The sequence below is a fragment of the Gymnogyps californianus genome, chromosome 3 (genome assembly GCF_018139145.2).
Source record: "Gymnogyps californianus isolate 813 chromosome 3, ASM1813914v2, whole genome shotgun sequence".
Lineage (NCBI taxonomy): Eukaryota > Metazoa > Chordata > Aves > Accipitriformes > Cathartidae > Gymnogyps > Gymnogyps californianus.
Window position 1 is genome coordinate 57,033,421 of NC_059473.1, and position 16,199 is coordinate 57,049,619.

A 16,199-nucleotide genomic window follows, 5' to 3' on the forward strand; every position below is an offset into this window, starting at 1 on the left:
ATTTATGTCATGTTTATCTTTAATGCCATTTTACATGTCCAAGGGTATCAGGATATTCTCATGAAGCTGGCAGACACGACATTACTCTTATGGGAGATTCCTGCCTTCACAGAGACACAGTTGGAGACCAGGCAGGATGCCTGAAGTGTCACTAACTGCCTATATTAAGGCAACTGATTAGCACCCTAAATACTAGAGGAGAAAGTAATTCTTCTAAGTTACATTTCTTTCTTTTAGACTAAACAAGAGTTAATATTAAACCCCAGCCCCGCCTGTCCTAGCAAATCTATGCCATGTGATCCAAAGTAGATGGACGTTTCTATTGATCTGAATTTCTTGTAGGTTACACAATTTTGCGGCTTATGCACCGAGGCTTTTAGGAACCTCCTGGTTCCTTCCAGTTATCTATAGTCATAGGCACACAGACAGACATTAAGCTGAAAAGCGATTTAAAATATCTGCCTCAGTCACCCCACAAATAAAATGCGTGTTCTGCATAACACAAAACACCTCTTGGTGTGCTATGACACAGTTAAGCGCTACAGGAAAAGATCTAAAAACTCAAATTCAGGTTGCCACAAGTAGGGACCTACATAACATACATTTATTTTCACTGAAGGAAAAGGATTTCATATAATTTTCAGTACTTTACCTTATGTGTTAGCAATTTCTCTTCTGCTTCATGAGAAGAAGCAGCTTTAGCTACTGAGAATTCAGATAATTTTTTCTCAGCCTCATTCATCACTTCAATAACCTTCTGTCTTGCTGTCTGGTACTCCTGCCACTCAGAAGCACACCTTAAACAAATATGGTTACAGAAAGAGCAATTTAATGCAATATAAAACCATTTGAAAAATCAGGAATATTGTTGTACCTAGTTTTCAATGTAACTGCTTAGTTTTGCTGTTACACAGTATTTTCCAAGAAAAAGAAAGATTATTGGGAAAGAGCATACATAGAAGCATATGCTCCTGATTTTCAGCTGTGCCTTACAGACACAGCTGGGCATTTAATAGCCCTTGTTTGACTTTTCCTCAGTAACTTTGCCTAGGTTGTGTTTTAAACCCACCCAAACTTTTGGAATCCAGAACATTCAGGAATAAGTAACATAGTTATGCTGGTTAAAAAGGTATTTCCTTTTAGTTCAGGTGAAATAAGGGACAGTCATTCCCTACTCTTCTCGGTGCTGTTCCAAGCTTTATACAATTTTATTACAGCTTCCTCAGGATCACACATCTAGTCAGTCAGTGGCAGAGGAGACAACAGAATCCAAGAGCTCTGAATCCCAGTATCCACTTCTCTGATCAGTAGCATAAACATTTTACAAAACTCCTATTAATGTTGTGATCTCTTTCATCACCAACAAGGTGATCTTAAAATGAAAGAAAAAAAAGATTAATATACCTTTGTAACTGCTCTTGCTGGGTTTTGGCTTCTTGCTTTGTCCCTTTGGCCTTTTCTTCCAATGCAGCTACATTCTGCATCAGCTGCTCTTTTGCTGTGGCTTGGATAAAGGGCTCTATCTCAGGCACAAGGCCCTGTAACTCCTTCAAATGATTACTGAACTCACTTTCTGTGCTGAAAAATTCAATGTGGTTCCTTAGGTTCTCCTCAGAGTTCTCAACATCAAGCCCATTTCTTGCTAAAAGTAGAAATTCCTGAGCATCTTCAAGCCAGTCATTTGCTATCTGCATCACTTGGTAGTATCTTTGGCAGAGGCTATATAATTTATTCAAGGTAGCCTGAAATAAAAAGGAAAATTATACAGAGGGTCACAGACATAAAATTCACAGCAGCAACAAAAATATCCTCTGCTGAGAGTCTGGATTTTGCCCATGCTTGCTTTCTTTTCCTTTTATTATATCTAAAATACAGGTCTGGAGAGACTACATGGAAGTAGGTTTTGAGTGAGTTTGCACTTCTACATGCAGGTGTAAATGCATATTAAGGAAGCCTTTTTCCCCTCCCCCCCACCAAGTCATCCATGGCAACAGGCCACAACCTAAGTCATTAAAAACCCCAAACAACAGGATTATTAAAATCAATCTTTTTGTGATGATTACAAACATCAAGCCACAGAGCCATCTTTTTCAGCTTTGTGAGCGAGAAACTAGTGACATTTAGGGTGCACTAACCTGTCTCATGTGTATAGCTTCTTGAACTTCACCGTCTAGTTCTGTCAGCTCAGCAAGAGTGTTTTCCAGGTCAGCAGGTATCAGCTCCTTTGCTTTCATATACCTCTCTTTCTCTTTATTGCTCAGTGCATTCATTATTCTCAGGCTTGACTGTACTTCTTCCTGATGTATCTGAACCTTTCGGATTTCTTCTTGGATGCTTTGAAGTTTGAGGTCCAAACTTAATGTTCCATTAAGTTCTGTTTTCACCCATCTCAACCAGTCGAGTGAGCGGCAAATTTCTGTCTGGAAGTCTATGCTTTGAACAAGTCTGTTCTCACACTCCATCACGGTGTCACCAATGGCAGCATGCAAAGACTTTAGTTTCTCTTGCCAAGACTGCACTTGGTGATTTGTTGTCTCACAGGCAGATGAGTCAAGCTGAGGAGAAAGGGCTTCTAGATGTTCAGTTATTCGTTTCAGAAGACTCCCCAAGTCTTGCAAGCTGCCCACCAGAGAATGGTATATTTTCAACTTTTCTTCTATTGGGAGCGTTTCTTCATTTACCTTAATCTGCTCCTTCTTCACTGCCTCTAGTTGTGCCTCAAACTGCATACACATTTTCTCATGCTCCTGGCATGCTTCTATTGTGTCTTCCAACAGGTTGATTTTCTGTTCTATTTGCCTCTTCAACTTGTGATACAGCGTGACAAGTTTTAACATCTCATCTGGTTGCCATGGCTGGCCAGTGCTTCGAAAGGCCTCCTTCTTCTGGTTTAGTTCATCCACTGCTGCACCAAGGCTCACCACTTCACCTAAGAGATCTCTATAGGCCTGCTGGAGTGACACAGCTTCTTTGGCTAAAACAGCAGCCGGAGCTTTGTCCGTGTTAATAAACTGATCTTCTAGCTCAGTCAGAGCTTTCCTTGTCAACTCTATCAGAGAGGCATACTCTTTTCTGGCATAAATGGCTTCCTGAACTTTATATAATTTTTCTTTTGCCAGAGCAGTGACAATAGTGAATTGCTGAGGGAGAATGTTAAGTTTTTCATCCAGATACGAATGATCCACTTCATTAAGTGACGGTAGGATTTCTTGGCCATCTCTTTGCAGTGCAAGTAACAGATTTTCATATTCTGGAGATTGCTCAAGAATCTGTTGATATTTTGCCAACTGGCTGTATAGTTCAGAGTTAGAATTCATTACATTGACTTCTGGGAATGTGACAATATCCGCTTGTTTTAGCCAATGGCAAGCTTTATCCAAGTCTTCTTTGAAATATTTCCTGGAAACTATGTTTTTCTCCAGTTCTAACAATCTCTGGTTACACTTTTGTAAAACAGTGTCATACACATTCTGTAGTTCTTGCAGTTTACCTAACACTTCACTCTTTTCTTGTTCTGTTGCTTCTTTCATCAAATCCCTTCCTTGAGCCCACAACCCCGTGACTTCATTTTGATAGGCCTTCAGGTTAGCCTGGGCATTCTTACAAGTCCTGATCTGTTTGTTCACATCTTCTGGCAACAGACAAATGTGCTCCGGAAACGTTACCTTCTTCTCATGCTGGTGAATTTGGTTTGTAGCCTGAAAGACTGCCATGAGAAACTGGGTCTTTTCAGACAGTGCTTTATTCAGGTGCTTTCTCCTCTGGCCAATCAGATCACTGAGACAATCTACATGGTGCTGAGCATCAGAAAGTGCTTTCTGCAGCTCCTGCCTTTCATTGAGCCCTAGGTTGGTCATCACCCTGTCAGCATCCTTCACAAGCATCTTCAGAACAAGCTGTTTGGCTTCAAGCTCACTGCAAATGGTAAGATGATCCATGAGAAGGCTCTGAGCCAAATCTGGAGGAGGGCTCTGTTTAAGAGCCTCTGAGATACTAGGTTGCTGCTCCTCCGCCCATTCCATTAGTTCCTGAAATTTGGAATGCACCAAACTGAGCTCTTCTAAGGTTGAAACAGAAACTTGAATTTTCCTTTTGACAAGGTCCTCCAGCTGAGTCCAGCGTTGTTCGAAATGACCAAATTGCTCCTTTACTAATTCTTTGTCATCAAGATTCAGATGTTCTATCATCTTCTGTTTCTGATCTTTCAAATCTTCCAGAGCAAATTTCCTTTCCTGTAGTGCCAGTGCCAATTTTTGCAAAGCTTCAAGGTGCACGTTTGTACTTTCAGCATCAGATCTGTTGTCAAAATGGACAGGACGGAAATGAATTATTAGATCCTATCTCAGGACAAGCTTTTCAGAGAGGTCACGATGAATTATAAGCCCACTATATACTGAAATCGATACGATATAAATACCTACGGTTTTCAGATTCTTTTGAAGGTACCAGTCTTGAATATTAATGAAAAAGTTTAACATTTTTATTCCTCTCCCTTTCATCTGCAATATGGTCATCAGACTGACCATACAAATTAACATGAATACTACAGAGCATACTGGTTATATTGGACATATGAACAACAACAAGTACTGAGGCTGAAGTGAATCTTGTTCCATAACAGTGATAGCAGCAGTAACAGACTCTCACAATTTTACACACCGCTGGTGTGCTTATGTTATACAAAGCAGCTGCAATCATTTAGCAGCAGCAACTAAGCTTTAATATAATAGTCTAATAGATAAAACAATATTACAATGAAAAACACACATGAAGCACAGTAAACACAAATGAAACAGTTCAAACAAAATAGTCAAAATTCTTGAAATATCAGAAAATGCTATACTCTGAGATGGGATCAATCAGTACTTGCCTTAAAGACAAACACTGAAGATCTGGCTTCTCAAACTCTCTTTATTTCAATACAAGTAATTGTCCTATAATTAATAAGGGAGGCTTGCTTTTAATTAAGCATGGAAAAAGGGATTTTTAGTGGATGCAACTTAGAGACACTGTGTAAACAGCTCTTTCAGTGTATATGCACTAAGTCAGCTTTGCGTGTGCTACTCCTTTTTTACCTAGCCAGGTTGTCCCACTCTTTTGTGAGCTTTTCCAAGAAAACTTCAACTACATTCATGCGATCATGGTAATCCCCCGTTCTCTGCAGATCCTCCTCCCTCTGCATGAGCAAACTGTGTGCCTGAAGGCAGAGGTCCAGCCACTGGTTGCTCAGTTCTCCTATTTCCTTGTGTTCAGGTGATTCCTGTCCTTGGGTTAGTTTGTTCATCTTCTCAGTAACAGAGGTAAGAGCTGACTGCTTAGACTGCAACTTCTGACTGAATTCCTGAAAAAGATACAAGTCAAAACCAATACGGTGACACCTACTCAAAATTATAAGATGGAATTTAAATAAAAACTCTGAAATAAATAAATTGTGTAAGGACTAACTATCTGCCCTGGCAAATGCTGTGCAGATGTAAATTGGAAGAAGCGCCTTCTCCCCTCCCCTAACCTTCCTCCCCATCTTCTCAGGTGAGAAGAGGTTGGTTATAGACATGACAGCAAACCAGAGCAGTTTCCAAGTGCCAGTGATAAACAGAGACCACGATCAACTCACACCTTGTTGTCCAGGCTTCTGGACTAGCACAGCTCCCACCATATACTAAAACACACAAGATAGTCTGGGTCTCATAAGAATTCATTTTACCAGTACTGTTTCTAGCTCATTTTTTTCCTTTTCCTTCTTCATTAGAGACTAAAAATAGGAAGCAGAGTCCATGAGTCAGTGAGGCCCCACATCCATACTTTGTTTTGTTCCTACTTCTATAATAGCGACCATTATCGCTGTCATTATTGAAACAAAGCCAATGATTATCTAGGTATGACTGCTATTTGAGTTAATAAATTCCAGTAAACAAAAGAGTCCATCTGCATACACATTTCTTACTGAATAAGAAGTCACAGAGAACCCAAAAAAAGAATATACAATATACTGACAACTAAAACTAACCAAATATTTTTCAGCACTTACACGCTGTTGGGTAAATATAATCTTTTCCCAATTTCTAGTTCCAATAACTGTAACTAAAAAAACACACCCAGCTCCAGCACTTTGATGGGATGATGCTTTTTCACTGAGGGCTGGTAGGGGTTCTGGAGAAGAGATACTACTGCTCAGCTCTGCCTCATTCCTCTCTGTGACTGCTTCAAATGAAGCTAGGCATCTTCCTCTACCAGGGCAAATTCAAGGAAAAAATACACATTGTGCCACATCTGACAGTACAGCAGGTGCCTGCCTTTCATAATAATCCAAAGTTCCTGACTGAAATAGTGAAGAAATACAGACTTCTGCTTCTTCCTGGACTCTAATGATAGCTAGTGTAACAGCTTTCAGTCCACATTGTGCTGACGTATCTTCAAGGGCTATGACTTTGTTCAAACACTTGTGTAGAACAGACATGAAGAGGAAGTGCTGTTTACTTTTCACATAACTCCAGGCATATCAGAAAAAGAATACAAGCAAAGTCTAGACCAAAAATGCAAAACCCAAGCATTTCATCATTTAATAAAGAAATAATATGTTTTCCTGTTTCTTCTTCTTACTTTACTGATGCTTGTGATGTGTGCAGAATGGCCATAAAAATTCTTTCTTCTGTAATGAGTGAAGGTCTGATTGTCTCATTATTTAGGGTAAATTAAACTGGGTTTCTATCATACCTATTCTTCAGTAGTTTTCAGAGTCTGACAACATTGAATAGTTTCCTAGACTAATTTTGAAATAGATCTAAATAATTTAGAAGTATTGAAATCAAAGAACTTAGCAAGCACAAGTTGCAGATCTTATCTTCAGGTCCATTATGATCAGCAATTAGCCCATTAAAAGCAAAGGCAAATCAGAACAGTAGGCTGCAAATTGTCTACTGTTAAAAAAACAAAGCCAGAAAAATATTGAAGCACAGTGTTTTGCTCTCTGTGTCATCCTGTAGCATCAATAAGGAAACACTCTTTCCTCTGTCTTCTCTTCTCTTGCTTGGAACATATTAGCAATTGTATGCAATATGTGCATATAACATGAATTATAATAATATCAGCCACAGGATGAACTTCTTCCTTACCTTCTGTTCTTAATCCAAAGTCTCCTTACCTTAACCTGGAGTACCATATTCTGGGCAATGTTTAGCTCCAACTCTGCCCGTCTCCTTTTCAAATTCTGTAGTTGTTGATCTGCATCCTGGAAATATATCCAGAGCTCAGCCTTCATTTGTTTGATCTCTTCCCAACCTTGAGCCAAATACTGTGAGTGCATTATCTGTTGCTCAATCTAGAAGAAAAAAATGAAAAGGAGTAGGAATGCTTTAATGCATCCATTTTTGGAGAATGCAGGATGAATACCATTCTTCCTCTAAGCACAATACTGTACTAAAGCAAATTCCTGCACTAGATTCTGAAGGGGCTAATATTAGCCACAAAAAGAGTCTTAACCTTCAAAAGTCATAAAAATCAGACCTATCAAAGGAAAGCTGTGGAAAAAAAAAAGAATTATCATTCACCCTTGAGAGAAGCAAGTATATTTATGAGTGCGTGTATTTCAAAGTGTTCTCAGTCTTCTGTTAAAACTTAAATTAACTGTATAATTTAGTCTATTGCATGCCAAGAATATTGCTGGACTGTACCCTACATGCCTTCACAATGACCAAATAAAAGCTTAAACTAAACACTTTCATTTAATTTGCTTAGCCCAATTATTTTAACCTATATGCCTTTCGTAAAACGCTGATAAGAAGAATGCTTACCGGATCTGAGCCCATCAATCACCTTAAACCAATAGTCACACAGCTTCTTTTGCTCCAAATACAGCAGTAGGGCGCCTTTAAGGTTTAGGCACTCAACCAGCTTAATATATCTCAGCACTGTACTGTCTGTGATTTCTTAAAAATGTTTCACTGCTTTACATATAAAATCAGAATCTCATTCTGATGTTTGGGATGCTTTTTAGCTATTTAATATTTGGACTGCCATTTTTTTTATGGATTACTTGGATTTGTACAATTTGTCTGATATGGAATACTTTACTGTATATATTAGATGTTTACTCTTGGCAGAAGTAGTTTCAAAAGTTTGGTTGTGTGTGTATGTGAAACTGAATTTTTCATGTTCACAACAACAGGAAAGCTCATAATGTTTCTTTTCTAATAACTTATGCTTATAATTTTATTCTAAAACCAAGCATTAAGCTACTTTAAAACCTAAAATCGAGGTACACTTCTATAAATTCATATGCTGAAATAGATGCACTGATTTATGAATTGAACCATCATAATTTTTTATGATTATAATTAATGTATTAGTATACCCTAATAAGAACATAGTTTACTGTTGAATAAATAATAACAGTAAAATGTCTAAGCTTTAATAAAATACAGAGAAGAATAGATTGAATTGTGTTTTATGAAAACAAATAATTTAGATCAAGAATGTTATATGTGTGGCTTTAGACCAATATCTTGTAACACTGCCTAAGTACCTTTAGCAAGCTTTGTCGTGTGTCTTTATTACTACCAGGATGGCAATGTGTGGATTTAATCAAAAAAAAGGCAGAAAAAGAAAGAGGAAACTATTTCTAACAGAAACACTTAAGATGAAAGTAAGACAACATTTCTTTAAACCGTTACCCAATATGACCTTTTTAAAAGAGGACAGATCAAGGCAGTTAGAGCTCTAAATAGGATTAAAAGCAGGTTGTTGTGGTTATCTTGTACCATTTGTTTTGTTTGTTGAATATCTGTAGCTGTACTCTTCACTGTGGCATCTGACAGGTCACACATGGAGCACAGAAGATCCAAGTATGTATTGGCCTGCTCCTGCAGAGCCCGGAAATGTTTTACCTGAGGGAAGACAATCCTCAAATAAACTCTGAGACTGTGGAAATAATCTGTTATTACAACTTATTACAATCATGCATTTTAATATTTTTACTTTAGCTCATTATTTCCAAAAGATGAAATGTGGACATACACTATTTTATTAGGTAAGGCTGCTCTGTCATAATTATGGAAAAGAGTAACTCTTAAAAACTTGATTATCATCCAGTTATCAAAGCGCTTAGTCACATATGCATTACCTAGCTTATTTCTTTATAAATAAAGTGTTGGATAGATACACACAGTTTCAACAAGGTGACTTACTTTCCCAAGGTGAATGGGAAGCAGTGCTTTATCTGATTATCAAAGTGTCATGTTCCTATACCTACAAAATTCTCCAGTGTCTGAGAGATCATGGGGAATCCAGCCCTGTGGCACAACATGCTTTCCCACACCCTTTGAAACCTTCCCAGTGCCCCCAATATCTATGATTGCCAAGATCAGACCACATGATGCTGTTGAGGGTTCTTGCTCTCGACATTGCCCGTAGGAGCTCACCTCTCACTATGAAGAGTTTCCTCATCCCAAAAGAAAATTATATTAGTGTTGACAAGCAGGGCAATAACATACCTTCTAGAGTCCCAGGGAGGAGGGGTGAGTGACCACCTAACACAGAGGGCCAGTGGTGGGTCCTTGCGGGCAAAAAGTTGAACACAACAGCAGTGTGCCCTTGTGGCAACCCCAAATTACTCTATTAGCAAGAATGCAGACAGCAAGCTGTGGGAAGCGATTATTCTCCTGTACTTACACTTGTCAGGCTGTCCCTGGTGTATTTGGCCCAGTTTCCCTCTTCCCCTATAGACGAGATATTGGCAAACTGGTGCAAGTCCAGCAAAGGGCTGGGTGTATAAGGGGCTGTAGTACATGGCATTTGGGCAGGTCTGAAGGAACTGGGTTTGTTCTGCCTGGAGAAGAGAGGCTAACTGCGGTCTGCCATTACTTAAAACAGTAGGGGTCAGGTGGGGGCAGTACTGAGAAGGCAGAGCCAAACTCTTTACTGAGGTGAGCAGAAAAAGGACTAGAGGGAAAAGTGACAAGTTGCAACAAGGATATTCTTCCTAGATATGAGGGAAACTATTTTTCACACTGAGAACAGTTGAGCACTGGAACAGGTCCCTAATCCTCAGGGAAGGTCAGGGCCCTCAGTGCACCAAAGGGCTCTGCAACCTCTATCCCCCTCTCCTCGGGGTTCGGCTGCCTCTGCTCAGGGCCAGCCCTGACTCGGCCCAGCTGGGACTTGGCCAATGGAAAAGCGTTCAGAAGCCTTCCCCCTTGCTCGAGAGCTGCATGTAAGCTCAGGCCCTCACGCACCTATGGACCTCACCTGAGCTACACTATAGGTGTATCTGTGCCTGGCTGATTCTCCTGGCCTTGCCTTACTGCCCTGACCTCCCGCCTCCACTTGGGACTGGCCTCATCCCTACAGACTTGCCTGGTGATGACCAGATGGTGGCTGACACCAGGGGGACGCTGCTCTCCTCACCTGCGTGCTGCAGTTCTGCACGTCATTGGGAAGGTGCTGCCCTGCTGGCCCCACTGTCACTCCCAGCTCCCCCGCCACCCCCTGCTCCTGCAGAGCTGCCATCTGTAGTATCTCAAGGTCTCTATTAAGCCACATGGTGGATGAAACAGCCCTGAATTCCAGCGTTTCTAGTACCATACCAGTTTAATTTGAAAACAAGGTACAAATCCAATGTAAAATACATTAAGTTACTAAGAATAATCAAGAAGCAAAGAAACCGTTCTCAATGGCTAATGTGCGCTAGAGCCAGTTCTATGCTCTTAGGGCTGAAAAATTGTTTTAATTGCCTGATAACAGACTCTGTGTCCGTGCTACTATGAAACCAGGTCCATATAGGAACACTAGTAGACAGATGGGCAATTGGACAAGCAGAAAGACACAACCTCTCTGCTAAACACATTTGTGGAGTATCTGAGCAGGTTTATCTAATTAGCCCACTTTTTTCAGGTAACATATTTCTAAGCATTAAGCAGAACTAGCAAAAGCCCTGTGTGATTTTTCACCTACGGTTATTTTTCACTCAAGGTATTCCTTTTGGAGATGGGAATAAACAATGAGGCTACACAACCCTCTGAAAAGGTCAGAGAGAGTATCTAATTTCTATTAATATAAAGCTCTTACCTGAACTCACCTTATTAAGGATAACTGAGCATTTTCAAGTGCTGAACTTTTACCTGTTTAACTGCATCTGCCAGGCTGAAAGGTGGCCAGGTAGCTGGCTTTAGCTCTGACTGCACTGTAGACAGCCAAGTCTGGCACTGTTGTAGGGTATCCTGATGATTAACATGCTTCTGGAGTTCATGTTCCAAACTCTGGTACACCTAAAATAAACATTTTGTAAGGTTACTGCATTTTCAAACACCACTATTGGCTCTCTTCTCCCACCTTGAAAACTGCAGATAAAACAGAATTATTAAGACTGTGGCTATTTTAGCCCTTGTACATAAGAGTACCAAGGGTCGAAAGCTCCTTTAGCTCTCACTTCATCTTGCTAATTTGTGGAGAAGATGGACAATATCTAAAGCACGGCTTCTGGAAAGAAAAAATAAAGATGCAAATGAAGAGCATTGTCTCTTATTTCTGTACTCTTGTTCAACATTTTGCCATTGATCTAGTATGAGGTTTTACCTATCTCTACAAATCTTACTATGAAGCCTACTTTTTGGGGGTTTGGATTTTTTTGTTTTGTTGAGGGTTTTTTTGTTTTGTTTTTAGACTATGCTGGCTTGATCTCCTAATTGGATTAACGGAATGACCCAGCTAGCCCTTCTTAACTGCATATTCTGGTTTTACTAAGAGAGACAGTATTTCCTAGCACATAATGAAGACCCGTTATGTACATATGCAAACTACTGACACTAGGAGTGCAATTTGCTCCCTAGTTTTTGAAGTAGGAATAGTTCTAATTTCTTTGCTGCAGCTGCTCAGAAGCTAGCGTAACATGAAGGTAGTGAGGGTGTGGAGAGATGAAGGTAAGAACTGATAGGCACCTAGTTTTGCTGGCTGCAAAGCAACATTTGGATCACGAGGAATTCAACTGTAGCACAGTAATGATGAAGTGCTACATTAGTAACATCTAGGCTCAATTTAAATGGAAACAGTAGAAAGAGTTTTACACCATTTAAAGAAACAAGTACTTACAGAAATAATGCCATTCTCAAATGGCATAAAAACATTTTTGAAACAAGACTTACTCTTTGGGCTGTGCTACATATGGCAGAATAGCTGTCCTTTGTCCCCTGAAGATGGCTTTGTATGTTTTGCTTAAATTTTGCTTGAAGATGTTCTGTGCATTGATCGATCAAGTAATCACCTTTACTCTTAAGGTTGTTCAAACGATCTTCAAATCCTGCAATTTCTTCCATGATAGCCTATGAAACAGATAAAATACTTTTGAAGAAATATTTTAAACTTAAAATATGTTCTGCATCACAGCTTTTTAAATGAGCTTTTTTTTCCCCTTAAACACTTTGTCTTCAGATTTTGAAAAAAGTTTTCAGACGTGTATTGTTGTAGTCAAGCTCTTAGACTGTGTACTCATTGTAAAATCATTGTCAAAAGTCTGTACACAGATATCCCACAGAAACATCAGTACCACTGTCATAATGTGTAAACATTATATGCTCATGCCCCAAGACTACCCTTAATCTTCTTTTGTTGCATGATCTCCAGGGCTCCACCAACTTCTCTTGTGTCTAGTAATGAGGACTAAATCTGATGCTGAATCAGATCTTATTCCGTAAGCTCTTCCACTGTAGACAGTTCTTTCCATTGACTTCGGTGGAGCCAAATTTCTATCTAAGGAGATTTCTTAAAGAATAACACGCTAATCACAATAAGTTAAAAGATTTCAATATTCGCCCTTGAAATCTCAGTTTCAGGGAGTGGTGGGAGGATTGGATTTTGCTTTCTTTTATCTTCTAGAAAGCATCGGTTATCAACGTAGTGAATGATTATCATTAATAGCAACCATAACAATACCTTGAATAAAAGCAATGGAGGAAATGTTACAACTGGGGGGGGGGGTTTGGAATATTTGAAAATTTAAAATATTTTTTTATCCTCAAAAGTGCCAGAGCAAAAAATGTGTTAGGAGTAAAATGCCCTAATCTGCTTTTTGTGGTCTATTTCCTGGGACATCTCAGCAAAAATGCGACACACAGTTCAGACCTGTGTACAATAAAGCCCTTCTGCGGATGCAGTCTCATCCAAGAAACAGTGCTAACAACAAGGTAGATTTGTTAACTGCATTAATGACACTGATGCTTATTTACACAGTTAGCAGTAAGAGGAATAAAACAGGTGAATGACAAATAACTACAGCTCTGGAGTGGAGACAGAGAAGCAAAGAAGAAAAATTCTATTTTACCGGACAAAGGAAGTTTACCCAATAGCAAACCCACCTTGTGGTTAGCTAGTTGCTGAGTGATTATTTCAAGATTGTTACTCTCCATGAGGTCAGGGCTGACCAGCCTGCTGGACATATGTAACAACCATTTCTCCCCTTCTTGCAAATCACTATTGTAATCTTCATGTTCTTTTACTCTCACTTCTAAGGTTTCAACGTATGCCTGCAGGTCCACAATAACAAAAATTAAATATTCAGGCAACTACAAGAATGAATAATAAAAAAAAAAAAACCAACCCCAAACCAAAACCCACCAAGAGCTTGAAAGCATAGTAAGAGAGTTATCTTCTAAATTTATATTCCTGTGAGGGACTCTCACATGATTAGACTGTTAAGGAAGACATCAAAGGAATTGCTTGTGTGAATAAACTCTGTAGCACTGAGCAGTGTTTTCACTCCAGATGAAATACCACACTTCGAAGACTGAGGAAAACACTGAGGATCTCCTTACTTTAAGAAAAGGAACACTGTCAACTTGACATTAAGTCCACTTAGAAAAAGCTATTAGATGCTCTTTGAGAGACTGCACATGACCTACCAAATGGTATGGTTGGGTCCCTGCTGCTTAAAGCCTTTGCACGTACATATTGCCTGTGATTGTGGTAGGCAAATTAAGAACGTACACATTGAGTTAAAATGTATATATTCTTTTTAAGAAAGATTTTTCATAAGCTTCTCTACATTTAAGTCATCAACATTACAACTAATGCAACAGATCTCATTTTTGTGGTACAGATCAGAGGAATGTATGTAAATTAAAAATAAACTGTGAAAAAAACCAAAATCTTCTGCTATTGGTGGATAGATTGGCAATTAAAGGTACTTAGGTCAAACATAAGTACTAACATGGTTTGCAGAGCTTATCCTTGTTAGGAGTATAACCTATTAAAAGCTTTAGGAATAATCATACTTTAGGACTTATTTAGAAGTATTAGATCTTTCAAAGTACTATATACATGTGGACTAATGAATCAATGTTAATTAATAATGCCCTTGCTGAATTAAATTATATCCATCTTGCAGTTCATTTTCTCCAATGACTTCCATTCAACAACTAAACTAGATTAAACAGAGTTGGTGCGAGATCTAGCAGAAACAAGAGACAAAATGGTATAATTTAAGGGCTTCTGTCCCTTCAAGAAATAACGTATTTAGAAATCTACTCAAAGCAATTAAAAATAGTAACAATAGTACAAACTGGTCACTGATATATTTCCACTTAGTGCCACGAAGACTTCACCTGCCACACTCAAAATTCATTTCAGCTACTCATGTTAGTTTGTTTAGGTAGAAGTTCTTCCCCTATTCAAGAATCCCTCTCCTCTGCCCCCTCCCAGTCCCTCCCTCCCCCCCGCCAAAAAAAAAAAAGTTAATCTATCTGGCTCTGCATACAGGGTGTGACATGACAGCATCAAACAAATAGTCAACTTCATAAAGAGGCAATAGCCTCTTTAATAGCAAATTGAAAGAACTTAAGAGTTTTCTTCTCGACTTTTTACCTTTGTTGTTCTGCAGAGTTCCTGGTAACTGCTCTGAAGGTCTTGAATGTTGTTCTTTAGAGTCACATCATTCACCAGATCAAAAAGTGCTTCTCCCTTTTCAATCACTGATTTTATTGAAGGCTCATGGGACAGAACAGTCTGCTGTATGGACTACAATGCAAGCAAGAATTAAAACATATCTATTGAACACTGAAGATCTATTTCACTAACTTCCATTTGATCTGAAGCACAGCCTTCTATCATGGTATATATCATCCTTTCCAGATGAGAAAAGCTTTGCTACCAGTACAGGACTATGTTTCTCAGCCATGCCCTGAGACAACTTTGCAGGCATCTAAAAGCAATTGCTCCTTTTGTGAGTGGCTAGTAACATGGCTGATAATCTGGAGCTGGTGAAGGAAAGGGAGTTATTATGTATGAAGGGGCAAGTGCTAGGGATAAAACTTGCTCAGAGGAACAAATTCTGCAAATAGGTGGGAAAGTATCACCAAAGCCATCCATTTAATGAGATAGTATGCAGACAAGTGCATAACACCATACTCTCAAGAGTATGCAATCTGATCTGTTATGTCATTGTGCCACTGGCTCAGACAGCATGGCACATGCCAGCATCTATCAAATGACAGTGAGATACCAGCTCCCCAAACGTGTAGAAAGCAAGCACACAGCTATGACATATGACTGAGTATTGAAGCCGGCGAGGGGTAGTGGGCAGTTTCAGAGAGAAAGCCTTGATGCTGTGCAGGTACTGCTCAGCAATAGCCAAAACATTGGTTTGTTAGCAACACTGTTTTAGCCACAATTGCAAAGCACAGCACTATATGGGCTGCTATGAGGAGAGTTAGCTCCATCCCAGCTAGCCCCAGTACACATCTTATGAAACATCTGTAATACTGGAGTATTTTACAAAAACATTCATTAAGAGAAGCAATGGGGTTTGTTGTCAATTTTTTCTACTCATTTTTATGACTGGGGGAAAAAAAAAAAAACCACTTCATTAAAATCTTAAGTAAAAACAGAGGAGGCCATAGCAGCTGACTGTCTTCGATGTCAGTTAAGCTGGGACATCCAGCTTTAACCAGAAAGCTGATTAAGCCAATGTAAACAGAGGCAATTTCTGCAGTGAAGAAAGACTGATTTCTATCGTTGCTTAAACAGCAGTTAACTCTGTTGATATCAATGGAATTACTCATATGTGTACTTGTAAAAGAATTCTGCTCTATAACAGGAAATTTTCAGATGTGAAAGCCTTACTAGGACATTCACATTTCAAATCCAAGTGCTCACTCTGGTTTGTAGATGCAGGTATCATGCATGTTTTCACTTTGATGCTGATTTGGACATACAGA

General features: G+C 39.2%; 1 protein-coding gene across 1 annotated transcript in view; it reads right to left on the reverse strand.

Annotated features, from left to right (window-relative positions):
- SYNE1 (spectrin repeat containing nuclear envelope protein 1) overlaps window positions 1-16,199 on the reverse strand; it is a 261,240-nt gene that overhangs the window by 125,872 nt on the left and 119,169 nt on the right. The window contains 9 exon segments of the mRNA XM_050895131.1: window positions 653-797; window positions 1,405-1,742; window positions 2,136-4,296; window positions 5,076-5,341; window positions 7,142-7,318; window positions 8,757-8,882; window positions 11,115-11,261; window positions 12,135-12,311; window positions 14,848-15,000. Of these exon segments, the coding sequence (XP_050751088.1) occupies window positions 653-797; window positions 1,405-1,742; window positions 2,136-4,296; window positions 5,076-5,341; window positions 7,142-7,318; window positions 8,757-8,882; window positions 11,115-11,261; window positions 12,135-12,311; window positions 14,848-15,000 (3,690 nt within the window).